We start from the raw sequence: 14,400 nt of genomic DNA, 5'->3' as shown, positions 1-14,400 counted from the left end.
ACAGATGAGGTGTCCAGGGTTATTATTTATAGACATAGGAAGATGTCCACAACATATCATTGAGTAAAAATAGAAGATTACAAAACAACGTATAGGAGTGATCCCATTTTTTTTGAAAAAAGGAAATATATTTTGGGCATATATAGGTGTACTAAAAAGTCTAGGATATACACTAATGTTTCAGTGATGGAGGCTGGAGTTATAAGTACTTATTATCTTCTTTCTGTTTATCTTTTTTTAAATTTTTATATAGTGATTATTTTTCTTAAAGAGAAAATAGATTTAAAAATGTTCAGGGGGAGGACAGTGCTTGAAGTGGGAGGAGAGATGTTCCTTCTCATGCCTCCCAGCCCCATATTTTCCTGTCCTCATATTGCAGCTTCCTTTGGCTCTCTCTTCCCTTACTCTACAAATATAAAACATGTTAGTTATAAAGTTCATTATCAGGAACCATTTCATCCTCTTTACAGATTGCTACCTCAAACTCTTGTCCTAGTTACCGTTAGAATTTTGTCAGTGTTTTGCACTACTGTCGAACAATCCATCTGTAAAATGGGAAGAGTTACCTGGCCCACCCTTTAAACGCTCTTCAGACACTCCCCTGGCCATTCTCTAGTATTAAAAGAATCTGTTTTAATTAGGGCATTTTAGGTTTTGTGGGAGGAGATTTCTATAAAACACCATTATTTTTTAATAACATGAACTGTCTTTTTAAAAACGAGAAGATAACACCTCCCTGCAAAAAGGAAATGCCTGAATTTTCCCTTCATTGAAGGGACAGAGGCAGGACAGAGGCTGCCATATTCAGTGGGTCCACTGATCCAGTCCTCCTGCAGAGGCTTCCACCTTGTTGAAAACCTATAATGGGCCTGGGCCGATGTTTCGTTTTTCAGGCTTTGTAAAAACCTGCTGGCTGCAGAGCCACCACGTGCCTGGCCTAGGCCAAGGTTTGTACTCGAGAAAGGGCCAGGTATGCTTATTCAACAACAGCCTGAGCCCCGTGTGCTTACTGCCAGCGAATTCCACGGGCAGCCTAACGAGCTTGTTTCATTCCTGTGGTTTTAAAGCACACTTGCAGAGACAGAAAGATCTTCCTTTTCCTTGTTCGGGGAGTCTCTTTTACACAGGCTGCATAATTCAGGGGCCTCAAGGAATAAAGGCAGCACTCAGGTTTGCCCTAAGCCTGTGACCTCGCATGCTTTCTCACTTCCATACATTCAGACTTGAAGCACCTTGACCTTTCTTCCTGTGTAAGCCTGTTTTGTTACTGGCAGTGTATATTGTACCTTCTTGACTGTGTCACTATTCTATTGACTGTAATTCTGAAGCAGCTGAACTAAAGGCAAGAATTCCACTGATGTAACGTAATCTGTGTGACCTTCAACTTGTTAAATGCATCGGAATTCTCCTGGTTTTGTAGATCAAATGGTAGGCCAGACTATATACCCATCCTAGTTTTAAAAGTTCTTATGTATTATAGGCTATGAATTTGATTTTTATGGTATGTCATTGAACTACTTCTCACTGGCTCATGTTTCTGGCTTTGTGTGTATGTCGACACACATATAAGCAAACAGACAATGAACTGTATAAAGTCTAAAAGTCTTAAGTAATTTTTGTTGCATGTATTAGCTTTTATATTTCTCAAAATGTATTTTGTGGAACACTTTACCCATAAAATGTTTTAAAAACCGAAACAAGAATTTCATGATTGAAAATGTTTGGAAAACACTGCTGACAATGATACCCTTTGAATTTACACAGGAAACATTAAATAGTAACAGCCCTGAGAAGTCCTGCAGCAAATAAACTTGATAGCTTTGTTTAACTCAGTGATTTTTAATATTATTTGAAAAGCTCGCCTTTCCCCAATCCCCAACAGCTGTCAACATCCAGGAACTAAATAAAATTCCTGAAAAACATGCTTCAGGAAACAATGTAAATAATAAGTCTTTTTTGGAGCTAACCCTCTATACTGGCTGAGTAGGCCTCCTCTGTTACTGACTGGCTGTGTGATGTAGACTTCACGGATTAACCTCTCTGGTCCTCAGTTGCCTCATTTGTTAAATATCCTAAAGTAGTTGTCCTGACTTTTGCCTCTCAAATTCCATAATTATCTTCTATGATTAATTGTTTTGTCCTGAATAGAAATGATCCATATTGTTATAAGAAGGTTCCATGAGAGAGTGTTCTGTTAGCAGCAGAAACAGAAATGACCATACTTGGTGAACAGATTTAGGGGTGGGAAAGCCAGGAATACGGTGGGGCCAGGCCAGGTGCTCCCAATGGAGGTGGATATTCATGTTCTGCCTTAGAGGGAAACAAATGAGTTTTGGGGGATGCTTTTCCTAACTTACAAACGTAAAAGCTAAAAGAAGAACAAAATTAAACTATAGTAACTTCTTCTTTTGTTCCTGGGTTCTTTCCCTACATTGAGTGGTAACTGTTGAGTGTTCATTTTCTGAACCATTTTGTGTTTATGGAAACATCGAATAAAAAGCCAAGTATGTTATGATAATACCTCTTTCATAGATTAAAAGCTAAAAGATATATATGACCTAAAGATAAGCCAGATTATCTATTATTCCTAAATTAGTATTCAGCAGAAGTGTGTCAAGCAATTAAATTATCAGTAAATAAATAGGACAATTTAGTAAAACTTACTTAATGTGTCTAAATCAATATGGATGAAATAAGTGTTAGAAAATATTATAAAACCTTGGACATCTTGTGAGGTTTGAAACTTAGAGGAAGCAGATTATAGAAGATTAAATTATCCCAGATATTTTAGGGATTTTAACATTTTAAAGAAAGTTTACCTAAAATGTGGTTTCCATTAAGAAGAAGGAAAGGAAAGTATTTCCCCTGTGCGTTGGGTGCTCTATGATTGCATGTCTTCTCATTCTTCAAAGCCCTCCTGAGATGTGGATGTTATCCACAGATACAGATGTGGAAATAGGATTTGTGCAAAATCTGAATGGCAGCTGAGTGGCAGAGGGAGGATTTAAGTTCAGGCTTGCCTCGCGACAGGGTTTCTTTCCCCTGTACCACACGGCTTCTGTAGGGGCAGTGCCCATGGCATTCATAACTACATTCCTCAAGGTCTTACTCTGTCCTGAGCTGAAAACCACTAAAGAAGGGGCATATTAAGTACAGCTTGGACACGTTGAGTACCGTTATCCTTCAGTATAAGTGTTCACTATCCAAACATCCCATCTATGATAGTCTCATCACCCTACCTAAAAGAACAGCATGGAAGCCTGTAGAAACAAAAGTAGTGACCACCAAGAGTCAACTGTATGCTGCTTATTATGTTCCATTCTGTGGATACACCTTAAGGCTTCTTATAGTTACAAGTTCAACCTGTGTCCACTCTCTTAGTCCAGCTGGGGGCTCTGAGAAATTGCTAATGACAGTCTGGGAAGGAGATGAGTAAACAGAGATGCCATAATTGTCTTCCCATGTTTCAGTGCCCCACAAAAGAGGAAGTGCTCCTGTTTAACAATGAGGGGATACTGAGACAAATGTTATCTTAGAACAGGGAGGACTTTCTAAGTCCCAGGGCAGAATGTACCGCTTTGGGAGATAGCGCTCAGACAAGCATGGGCTGAAAGAGCACTTGGCAAGGAAGCTACAGATGGGGAGGAGTTGGTTGTGCTGTGGGGTGGGTGGCTTTGGTGACCTTTGAGGTTCTCTGTAGCTCTGGGCATCTAAGACTTTCTATGTGTCTTTTTTTATCATCAGGCATCCATAGATGTCATACATTCATTTGGATCTTCTATTTTTTTAAGCTTTTTATTTGTCTCAGATAAGCTTAGAATCATCTTAGAAATAAGTAAGAAAACATTCTTGTCACAGAGCATGTTCCTGACTTTTGCAGTCTGTGTCTTTAACAATTGATACTAATGTGTCTGCCATAAGCAGCCTCTTAATCGCTGTTGTGTGTGCTGGATCATTAGGTGGCTGTGAATGACTGTTTTAGTGTCCTCTGAGTGGGCCTTAATAGCCATTTAAGAAATTTATGGCGTGGGGATCTGGTCTTCCAAACCCCTTTGTCAGATGATTTGGGAAGCATTTTACACCTTACAATGAAATATAATGACTGTGTGTTTCCTTCTGCTTAGATTATGCCCACCACAATCTCATCAGCTATACATTTTGAATATACAAATAGTGTATAGTCTGCCAATTTTTAAAATTTAGATAGGAATCTTCTAGACTGGTGGAAAGCCTTGCCTACCTGCAGGTCATGTGGAAGCCAGAAGAATTGATTTGGGAATGTGGCAGCCAGCTGAGTGCCACGTTTATTTTATTTTGAGCAATAAACGTGACATGAAGAGGTAGATCTCCAGGGACCCACAGAGATGGTCTTGGGTACCCTGTGTATGTGAGGGGGCGGGGAGGTGCCTGTCTATTAATAATAGGACACAAAACAGTGAGTAACTGCGTGGCTTGGTGCTCTCCTCCCGAGCCTGCTCGTCTACGGCTCAATACATTCTGGCCAGTCCCTCTACCCCAGGTGCAGATTTACAAGCATTGTCCTGGCAAGAGACTAAAGCATCCTACTGCAACTGCTACCCATATTTCAAAAGACTGCAGCCATTATCACTTTCATCCTCATGTGTCTCTTTCATTGTCACCATCATCACTATTATTATTGCAGTAATATTTCTTATTTATTACAAACCATGCATTGAGTTAAATGCTTTACCTGCATTATCTTGTTCAATCCTCATAACAATCTTGCAAAGTAAATGCTGTCATTATCGCCATTTACAAATGAGGAGACTGGGATTCAGGCACGTGATATACTTGTGCAAGGTTGTGGAGCAGGGAAAAGTCCAGGGCTGATGGTGGAGCCCAAACTGTTGGTCACTCTTGTGCTGCCCTTATTTATATCATTTGCATTTTTAAAATCAGGGAGCTAAGTATGTTTTATAGGCTTTGTTAGAAAATTAGTGCCGATTGACTTCTGTCTTCTGCTGGCAGAAACAGCACCATAGTGTGTGTGTGTGTGTGTGTGTATGTAAAGAGACTGCTTATTGTTCTGTGACTTTGTGAAGATGCTCTAAGTCCATCACTAAATGCCACAGCCTCAGACAAGATCAGCAATGACAGGTTCAGTTATCCTTGCTGTTAAATGAAGGAGGTAAGTCAATAATGCCTATTTAGTTTCTGTGTTACTAAATAGGCCACTCTTGAATAACAGTACCTCTAAAAACGCAACCCTGTGGAATTTAATAATGTGCCAGGTCATTTGAGAAGACATATATCTCAGTCTCTCCCTTCTTCCTGCCCTTCTCAAGCAAAATACAATAAAGGAGATTGGAAAGATAATATTCAAATGCCATATCCATGATCAATAATTTAGATGACAGTTTCCTCATCCCTAGGAGGTAACTTGTACATTATGTGCTCAAAACCTGATGAATTTTTGCTATATACGTTACTGGTTTTTAAAACTTCAGTTGAGGCATTGGAGGCCCAATAGTGCTAAGCTCTCCCTGTATCTGAACTCTCACTAAAGCGAACAGAGAAGCCGAATGCCAGGACTAGTGGTGGGGGCTTCCGGGTCTTGCAGGTGGAAGGACTAGGAAGGAAGAGGGGAGGCTACACCTTATTCTGAAATAATTTCAGACTTACAGAAAAGTGGCAAGAATAATACAAAGAACTCCTGTATGTCCTTTACCCAGACACACCATTTTTAATATTTTGCCACATTTATTTTGTCTCCGTTTACACACACACACACACACACACACACACACACTCTCACATGCTTTCATTTTTCTGAAACATCTGAGAGTAGAATTCATACATCATGTCGTTCTTTGTGGCTTTATACATTAGTATACAGAAATAGGGATAGTCTGTTACATAACTACAGTAATCATATTCAGGAAATGTAGCATTGAAACTATTAATATTTTTATCTATTCTACCTTCCATATTCAAATGTCAATTATCCCAATAATGTCCTTTTATACCATTTTTCCCCTTGAATACAGGATCTGGTCCATGATCATCACTGCATTTCATTGTCATGCCTCTTTAGCATGACAGTTCCTCAGCCTTTCTATCTCTTTTATAAAATTGATACTTGTGAGGACACAGACCAATTTAAAAAAAATAAATATTCCTCATTTTGGGGTTGTCTGATGTTTCCTCATGATCAAATTCAGATTGCTGATCCCTGGCTGGCATACAACAAAGAAGATGTGTCTTTTTCTGGGTATCATACCCAGAGGTGCACAGCCCACCTGCCTCTCTCACTTGTAATGAATTTTGATCACCTGGTTAAGGTGCTGGCTAGTTTTTCTGCTGCATTTTCTCCCTTATAACCAATAAGCTTTGTTCTTAATCATTTCCAGTCTTTGGGGATACAAACAAAACTAAAATCTGATCATTGAAAACCCAGAAGCACTGTCCAAGTGTCAAAATATCTTGATGATAAGTCATAAAATCATGAGATGTTAAAGTGGATAAATTATTCAAATCCCATTCAAATTATATATATTTTAATTTGAATATATATTCAAATTATAAATTATTCAAATTTTATTCTAACCTTTCATCAGATCTGCTTATTTGAAACACCAAACCTTAGAATTGGCAAATGTGTGTGTATGTGTGCTAACTTTTATAGACTTTATCTTTTCGAGCAGTTTTAGGTCCACAGCAAAATTGAGCAGAAAAGTACAGAGACTTCCCGTAAACTCCCTGCCCCCATGTAGGCACAGCCTGTCGCACTGTTGGCATCCGACACCAGGGTGGTGCATCTGTTACAATCTATGTACCTACACTGACATATTATCATCACCCAGAGTCCTCAGTTTACTTAGGGCGCACTCTTGATCTTGTACTTTGCCAGTGTGTTTTATTTTAACAGTCAAGGTATTGTGTACATTTGCTGCACTCAACATATTTGGGGCTATTACTTTGCTAAATTTGTTTATAAGAAATTAATTTTTCTGTATTTCATTTTTAATTGTGCCTCTTCCTTTATTCCTTTTTGTAATGATTATATCTCTGTAGTTTACTTCACTTTAAGGTCAGCTTTTAATATCATGTCAACGGAGAGAGAGAAACTGAGGCAGCTGATGGAACAGGATACCTCCTCCTCCCCTTCTACTCAGGTCATTGGTCTGAAGCATGCCCTGTCATCCGTAAGTTACATGTCTGTGTCATGGAAATGCCTGAAACTGTGTCCAGGCTCATGAATTTTTTGTATTTTTTACTTCTACGGTTGTGTTGAAAATTCATCATTGTCGTGGTCTGTGTTGAACATTCAGGAGAAAACCAAACAAATTACTCAAATTATATTCGAATCTTTCATCAGATCTTCTTATTTGAAATACCAAAACTTGGCCTACCCCAAATCTTAGTAGCTGATGTTTTACTAAATGTTAGATTCTTTAAGTTTGGTTTCCTCCAATTTATCTTAATTTTTCTGTGTCTCTAAAACTTGTATGTTTCTGTGTGTGTGTGTGTCTTACAGACACTTGTTTGTTAATGCTTACAGAATCTGACAGTTTGGAGGAGGTTTTATGGCCCCAAGACACAATAAGCTTAGACTGATTTTTCCAAATGACAGGTGGCAGAGCAAAATTTCCAATTCACACTCTTATCTTCTCTGTTGCAAAGCACTGATCCCATTTACTGCTCTTTCAAAGACATGCAAGTTATTTTATTTGGTTAGATGGTACAAAACGTTTAGCTCCCCCCAACCCCGCGGCGCAAAGAGATGAGTCGTACAGGAGTGTCTGTCAGGCAATCATTGTACCTTCATAACAACAGAAAAATCACCGTCAAGACCTCAAATGTTTTTAGTATGCCATACTGTCACTCATTCCTTTTTCATCAGTTTCAGTTTATTCCTCGGAATAGCGGGGCTCCATTGAAGCGCTTTGTCCTAACCCTATTTGAGTAGCTGAAGTTGTCTGGCTTTCTACCCTGTGTCTGTCAAGAGGCTAGAAAACTTGTGAAATAGCATACTTATTTGTTCTTTTTGCTTTGAAATTCCTACTTTAAAAAGAGAAAGCGTGTGTGCACATAGGAAATCCCCACCTGAAGCAATACTGAATTTTCTATTTTGGGTCAGGTAGGGGAAAGGGCGAATTTTAGGATCTTGTTACCAGAAGCCAATGCGGTCATTGAATGAACTAGGAAATGTCCGTTTGTATTTTCTAGTCATCATGTTGCTGAGAAAAGCAATGTTCTTGGTTTAATGTTAACGATAAAATCTTTTACCAGTAGCACATATAGCTGTTATAGAATATTTAAGGAATATTCACTTGTGGACCATTCCAAGTATGCTGTCTTTGAAAGAAATTAAAAATAACGTTGGCTAACCCCATGCGTAAAGAAGAGTCTGGATGTCATCTTAAGGTCAGAGATAGAAACATCTGCTTTTGGATCCTAGTGGCTGGCTGGCCACACACTGGGTGCTTCTTTGGTGTGAGAGAAGCAAAGTGGTTCTTTCTTTTCCTTTTTTTAAGTTTTTTAGTGGTACAAAGCATTTGTAGGTTGGCTTTTAATGCATTTAGAAGGTATCTCTGATGGGCTCCTAAAAGTCTGTCTCCCCATGGCCTTACTCTCCCTGCCTTTGCCCTGCTGGAGGTCTGTTCTCCTCTTGTTAATCTGCCTGTACGGCCACTGAGACACATTTGCCATGCTATCCTAGGCCAAGGTTGCTCTCACCTTCACTAAGGAATTTATACTCTCACCCATGTTTGTGATTTTGGAAACTTCAGATAAAACAGAATGATCTTTTCTTTCTTTTTTTGGCTTGGATTCATGATTTTTAAATATACAATTTTTAGAATCATATCAGAGCTATCAGAATGGATATGTCGGTGTCATCTGTGCAGTCTTAGTATGTTTCTTTCTTCTGCTTGTGGCTTGCAAAGGAAAGAGAAACTACTGAGTTAACACATTTTTAGGCTTTACGAAGATTCTAGCCACCGTCTCAGCAATGTATTGGCCAGAATAAAGTGAGTGCTCCAGAGAGATTGTTATGCATGGTTGAGTGATTTTAGTTCTAGTGCAATGTTTCTTAAATGGTTCTTGAGGATTTTCAAATAACCCATACACGCTGTGGCTACTGAAAAATAAAGCCAGAATCCCTATGAGAGATCGAGCCGGTGGATTAGACAGCGCCACATTCTTCTGTGCTCTCAGCAGGTCGGCCCTGCAGGCCCTGATGGATGGGGACAGCTCAGAGCTTCCTGGAAGACAGGCAGGAAGACAGACAGACGGGCTGGATCTGTGTGCAAGCACTGTGGAGCTGATTGTGGTAGTGTCTGGGCAGAATTTGTCCAGAGAATTTGTCCCCTTCCACAGACAGAGCATAGGAGAGCAGGTGGTTTGAAGTGCACACGAATATTGGCGTGAAGGAAACATTTTCCTTTACCTTTGAGCCAGTTCCCTGCTAACTGAGAGGGTGAGATGGGGAATGGGACCTTCCCAGGGGAATAGAAAAGAGGTCTGGGTGGTCTCATATTTGCTCACCTCTCGCATTAACCCATTTCCAGGGCCGTGGGCCTTAAGCCCTTATGCAGGTAAGTGAGATTTATTTATTTTTTTAAATAAATTGCCATAGTCCTAAAGAATGAATAAAATAATCAATACCTATATTTGAAAAGAGTAGAATTAATCTTTGACAAAGTCCTACTTCTCAGCACACTTCCTAAGATCTTATTCAGTGGGTATGATAACTAAATAACATTGAAATGTGCTCAGACATAAGGGGCGGGAGCAGCATCTTTTTCAAGGATGAGAGAAGCTGGGACTCTCTCTTCCTTGAAGGAAGAAGGGAGTTGGCCAAAGAGACTGCAGACAGCTGGGAAGAAGGCAGAGATGCTGTGGAAACCCTAGTCACTGACAGTGTCCGTGACTTCCCTCTCTGTTGCCCTCACTAACCCCCCTTCCCTGTCTGGAAATGAGCCTAGAGAAGGAGCATCATTTCCAGGTTTCCTATTTGCTGTCTCCCAGGCATCTCAGAACCAGGTGTCCTGTTGCAGAGCATTCAAGGAAAAAGTCCAGAAAGTGCCCTCTCAGGGCTCCATCACTGAGACGTTTATCAGGCTCTTAGAGATCCTTCCTGCTGGGCCCACTGCTGTGCTTTTCTGAAACATCCATTTGTTAACGGAGCCCCACTATTTTTAACATGTTTCAGGCCCTAGCACAAAACACAGATCTTAAAGAACGCTTACGCAGAATCCATGCCGAGTCTCTGCTCCTCGACGCCCCCGCTGTCGCCAAGTCGGGGGACGATCTGGCAGAGGTGGGTAGGTTTCTTGTCTGGTAACATCTCCTTGACCGTCACCCCCCTCCCATGACACCCTCTGTCCAGTTGCACGGCCTCCCTGCTTCGCCCTCATGAGTGGTGTGTACATCTCCGCCCGCCTCCCCTGCGTGCTGGCCACAGCGGCTGTGGGGGCTGGGGTCGCAGAAGCTTTCTTGAGAGTATGCTGCTAACTGTACTTTTAAACTGCTTTTCCCCCAGAAATCTTCTTCCTTTTGCATTTCTTCACCCCATTTCCCTCCTAAGTATCACCCCTTTCACTAGGTGTTACTAGAGTGGGAGCTATAGAGAGACAGACATTTTCTCCTGTTAATTCCGGAAGAAACCTATGTTCCTCTGACCTGCAGCGTCCCTCTTCCTTGCCGGCTTCCTTTGCTCCCTCCGTAAGAACCACTCTACTCTTTCTTTTCAGCTGCTCCCTTTTCCCCCTTACTGGTTTTTTTTTTATTTATTTATTTTATAGAACACAGCTGTACACTTTGAGGGGAAAAAATAATTGCATTACAATTGAAGTATCTTGGTTCATAAAAAGGTCTTTTCTGAAGATGTGGGATGTTTATCCAAAATAGTCTTTGAATATGTTTGAAATGAGAAATTTCAGAAAAATACAAGTGCTCAAAAAATACAATACTCAAAAAATTAGTAGGAAAGAGTAGTGAAGGTAAAAACGTTTAGTTATATTTTTTATGTATATGCCTGCCTCAGATGTGTTAAATTTTTTATTAACAAATTTATGAGACTGAGTACATTTAAAATAAAAAATAAGGGAAGTAATAGACAAGGGATGTGTGTTTATATACATTTTTAAAAGAAGTTTCTAACGTTGAATCATAATCCTTCTTCCTTCTTTTCCTGTCCTCAAAGAAAACAAACCCTCACACAGCACTTTCACTCCTAGGAGGCTGTGGTGTGGGGTATTGAGGAGAGTTGACCCTGACGTCAGTCAGTACATAGACGGCGAGGCCCCTTGAAGTGCAAACTAGGCCACACGTGGACGTGGGACCATCTCATCCGATGAGAGTCGCCCCCCTCTGCAGAGGCTCGCAAGCCTCTTATTACTTCCGCATCACACGATAGTGGTTCAGTGTGAAATTTCTCTGCAGATGCACTATCCCAAGAGATTACTTTTCAGTTAGTTTAGCCCAGATGTAAACTGTCACTTGTAGGATTGAGCACCTGAACATTACTTATGGCGGCCTTAATTTTAGGCCTGGGTGGGTCTCTTGAATCTGCATATTTGCTAAAAGCAGAGCCCAGTCATTGTCCTGAGCATCCGTCATTGAGGGTTGTTTGCTGCAAAGCACCATGGCATTCTCCAGAGTTTTGTGCATGTTTCCATGCAGTACTGACTTTTTAAGTAGTTTTGTTACATAAATTACATTTATCTATTTAACACATTAAATAGATAAGCTTCATTTATGCTTTTATGACTTTATGCTCAGCATGTATAACTGGAACTGTTTGTGTTTTGGAAAGGAAACCAAAATTACAAGTCTTTTAAAATGCATATATATTTATACTATATGTGTAAAATGCATATTTTTAAAGTGATCTTGAAAATGACATACCTGAAAGCATAAATGCTATAAGCTGTCCTTGAGGGGTGGCAGTAATATCCCTCAAACTCACACCTTCTAAGACCACCTTCATGAGTCTCAATCGATGGTACATTTGTCTCATTTATCTATTTCCTCTCTGAGAGACTTTCTGTTTCCCGCAGTTTATCCTTTCTTTCACTGAGCGACTCAGGCTAACTTTCCTAACAAGGAAAAAGCTATTGTTGCATTCAGGAAATAAGGAGAGCACGTGGAAATGGCCTCCCAGACTGAAAACTTGACTCCAGTTTGTTTATTTATTTATTTATTTATTTATTTTTTTTTTTATTTCAGCATATTATGGGGGTACAGATGTTTCGGTTACATATGCTGCCCTTGCCTCCCCCCCTCCCCCCCAAGTCTGAGTTTCAAGTGCGTCCATCCCTTGGATGGTGCACATTGCACTCTTTGTGTATGCAAATACCCATCCCTTCCTGCTCCCCTCCCCCTCCTCCCTTCCCGACATCCAATAGATGTTATTCTTATATGTACACTTATGTGTTGATCAGTTAATACTAATTTGATGGTGAGTACATGTGGTGCTTGTTTTTCCATTCTTGGGATACTTCACTTAGTAGAATGCGTTCCAACTCTATCCAGGAATATATAAGAGGTGCTCAGTTTATTTTTTTTAGGTAGCTCCGAGGCACCACCAATACTCCATTGGGACATGACAGTCCCCGATGGTGGGGTCAGCCCAAGGTGCTCTGTTTTTAGGACCACAACTTTCTTCACTTACTCTGTTAGCTTTTCTTTAGCTGCACAAATTACTTGTCTTTGGTGTTGAACCTGGCTACTTGAATTCAAAAATCCTCCCTTTGCTGTCAGAAAATCCTCCTGCTTTATATTCCTGAATATGAAGATTTAATATGATCAGTTATTAGTTTTTAGATTATTTATATTGTTTTAGATTCCAAGTGAAAAGCCAAGTGACTTTTGGAGGTAACATCCTACTACATCTAAAATCCATTTAAGAGACTAAGAAAGGCAGGAACTGTAAAGAAAAATCTGAAAGAGAAAAAGGGCACTTCTTTTAAGTGCCTACCTCTTTACTATGTCCCATGTGCATTTGAATGCATTATCTCAGAGTCCCAACCATTGCTCCATGAGGTAGGTGGCGGCAGTTTCATTTTAGAGACAAGGAAACTGAAGCCCAGAGAGGTTAAATAACTTCCCTCAGACACACAGCTCGTAAGAGACAGAGCTGAGATTTAACATCTAATGAGGCCAAAATACTTGTTTTCTCAATAGCATCACACTGCTGTATAGTGAGGATAGATATACCAAGCCAGAGATAAATATATGGGTGGAAAAGGCATCAAAAACCAATGGGAAAGAAATGGCTTATTGAATAAATTAGGTTGGTGCAGCTCAAAGCAATTTAGAAAGAACTTTAAATCTTTCCATTTCATGCTAAAGTGAATCACCAGTGAATTTGAGTTAAATATACAACTTCAAACTGAAAAATATTGATTTAAATATTTATCAAACTGCTAGAGTAGGGAGGATTGGGGGGGCAATAGAAAAAATTGCAAAAGGAATGATGAGTAGATTTGACTATATTTTTTTAGGAAAAAAACGGTATATAAGGAAATTAGAAGGCAAATAATAAACTGGGAAAAATATTTTCAGTGCAAATGACAGACTTAGATAATGCTAAATCAATGATAATGTTTTTAATATGTAAACAATAAACAAATAATATCAAGTAACTTAAGACCTCAATAAGGAAATGGAAAAAGGATATAACTCACTGAAAAAAAAGAAAAAAAACAACCAAACAAACAAACCCAAATACAGATTGTTGCGGGGGTTTTTGTTTGTTTGTTTTTTAGTTTTTATTTCACAATACAAATTCACAGGAAACTACAAAGACATACAGAGGAAGGTCCCATGTACCCTGCAGCCTCTCCCGATATTAACATCTCTACAGCTTGTTTTTTAAAAAGGAAAAAATGCTCAGCCTAATGAAAATTAAAGTAATTAGATTAGCATAAACATTTTTATAAATTACGGTATTCAGTGTCCTTAATATAGAGATAAAGTGAAGACATACTTACAAACATGCTCAAACCATCTTTGCAGATTTGGAAACACCCTTAATTTCCAGTATAGGGAATTGTTACCCTATCATACACACATGTAATATCTATCGATTAAAGTTCATTGTCTTAAAGAATTTTAATGGTCTGGGAGAATATTCACAATATAATGTTAAGTGAATATAGCAGATGATATATAGACTAGGTACAGTTCAATCCTAATTTTTCAAATTAAAATCTATACACAAATATTTTAATGCAAAAAAGATACACCAACAGGTTAATAGGAACCACATCTAGGCGATGGGACTTGAAGTCATTTTATTTATATTTTTCAATATTTTTTATTTTGAATACATATTAGGGAAGTAATAGACAAGGGATGTGTGTTTATATACATTTTTAAAAGAAGTTTCTAACGTTGAATCATAATCCTTCTTCCTTCTTTTCCTGTCCT

The 14,400-nt window shown here is 39.2% G+C and overlaps 1 protein-coding gene across 7 annotated transcripts in view; it reads left to right on the top strand.

The window, feature by feature from the left end:
• The window catches only part of OSBPL3 (oxysterol binding protein-like 3), a 171,109-nt gene that overhangs the window by 108,707 nt on the left and 48,002 nt on the right, over positions 1 to 14,400 (top strand). For 5 of the 7 annotated variants that reach the window (XR_001137321.1, XM_012640725.1, XM_012640726.1 and 2 more), the window contains 2 exons: positions 7,036 to 7,166; positions 10,178 to 10,285. Coding sequence is in view for 6 of the 7 variants with exons in the window: in XM_012640725.1 (XP_012496179.1) it covers positions 7,036 to 7,166; positions 10,178 to 10,285 (239 nt within the window). In the remaining variant the exon portion in view is untranslated. The remainder of the gene's footprint in view (positions 1 to 7,035; positions 7,167 to 10,177; positions 10,286 to 14,400) is intronic. The other 2 variants (XM_012640729.1, XM_012640727.1) reach the window with 1 other exon arrangement.

Source organism: Propithecus coquereli, unplaced genomic scaffold, assembly GCF_000956105.1.
Source record: "Propithecus coquereli isolate 6110/MARCELLA unplaced genomic scaffold, Pcoq_1.0 Scaffold156, whole genome shotgun sequence".
Taxonomy (NCBI): Eukaryota; Metazoa; Chordata; class Mammalia; order Primates; family Indriidae; genus Propithecus; species Propithecus coquereli.
This window is presented reverse-complemented; position numbering and strand designations above follow the sequence as displayed.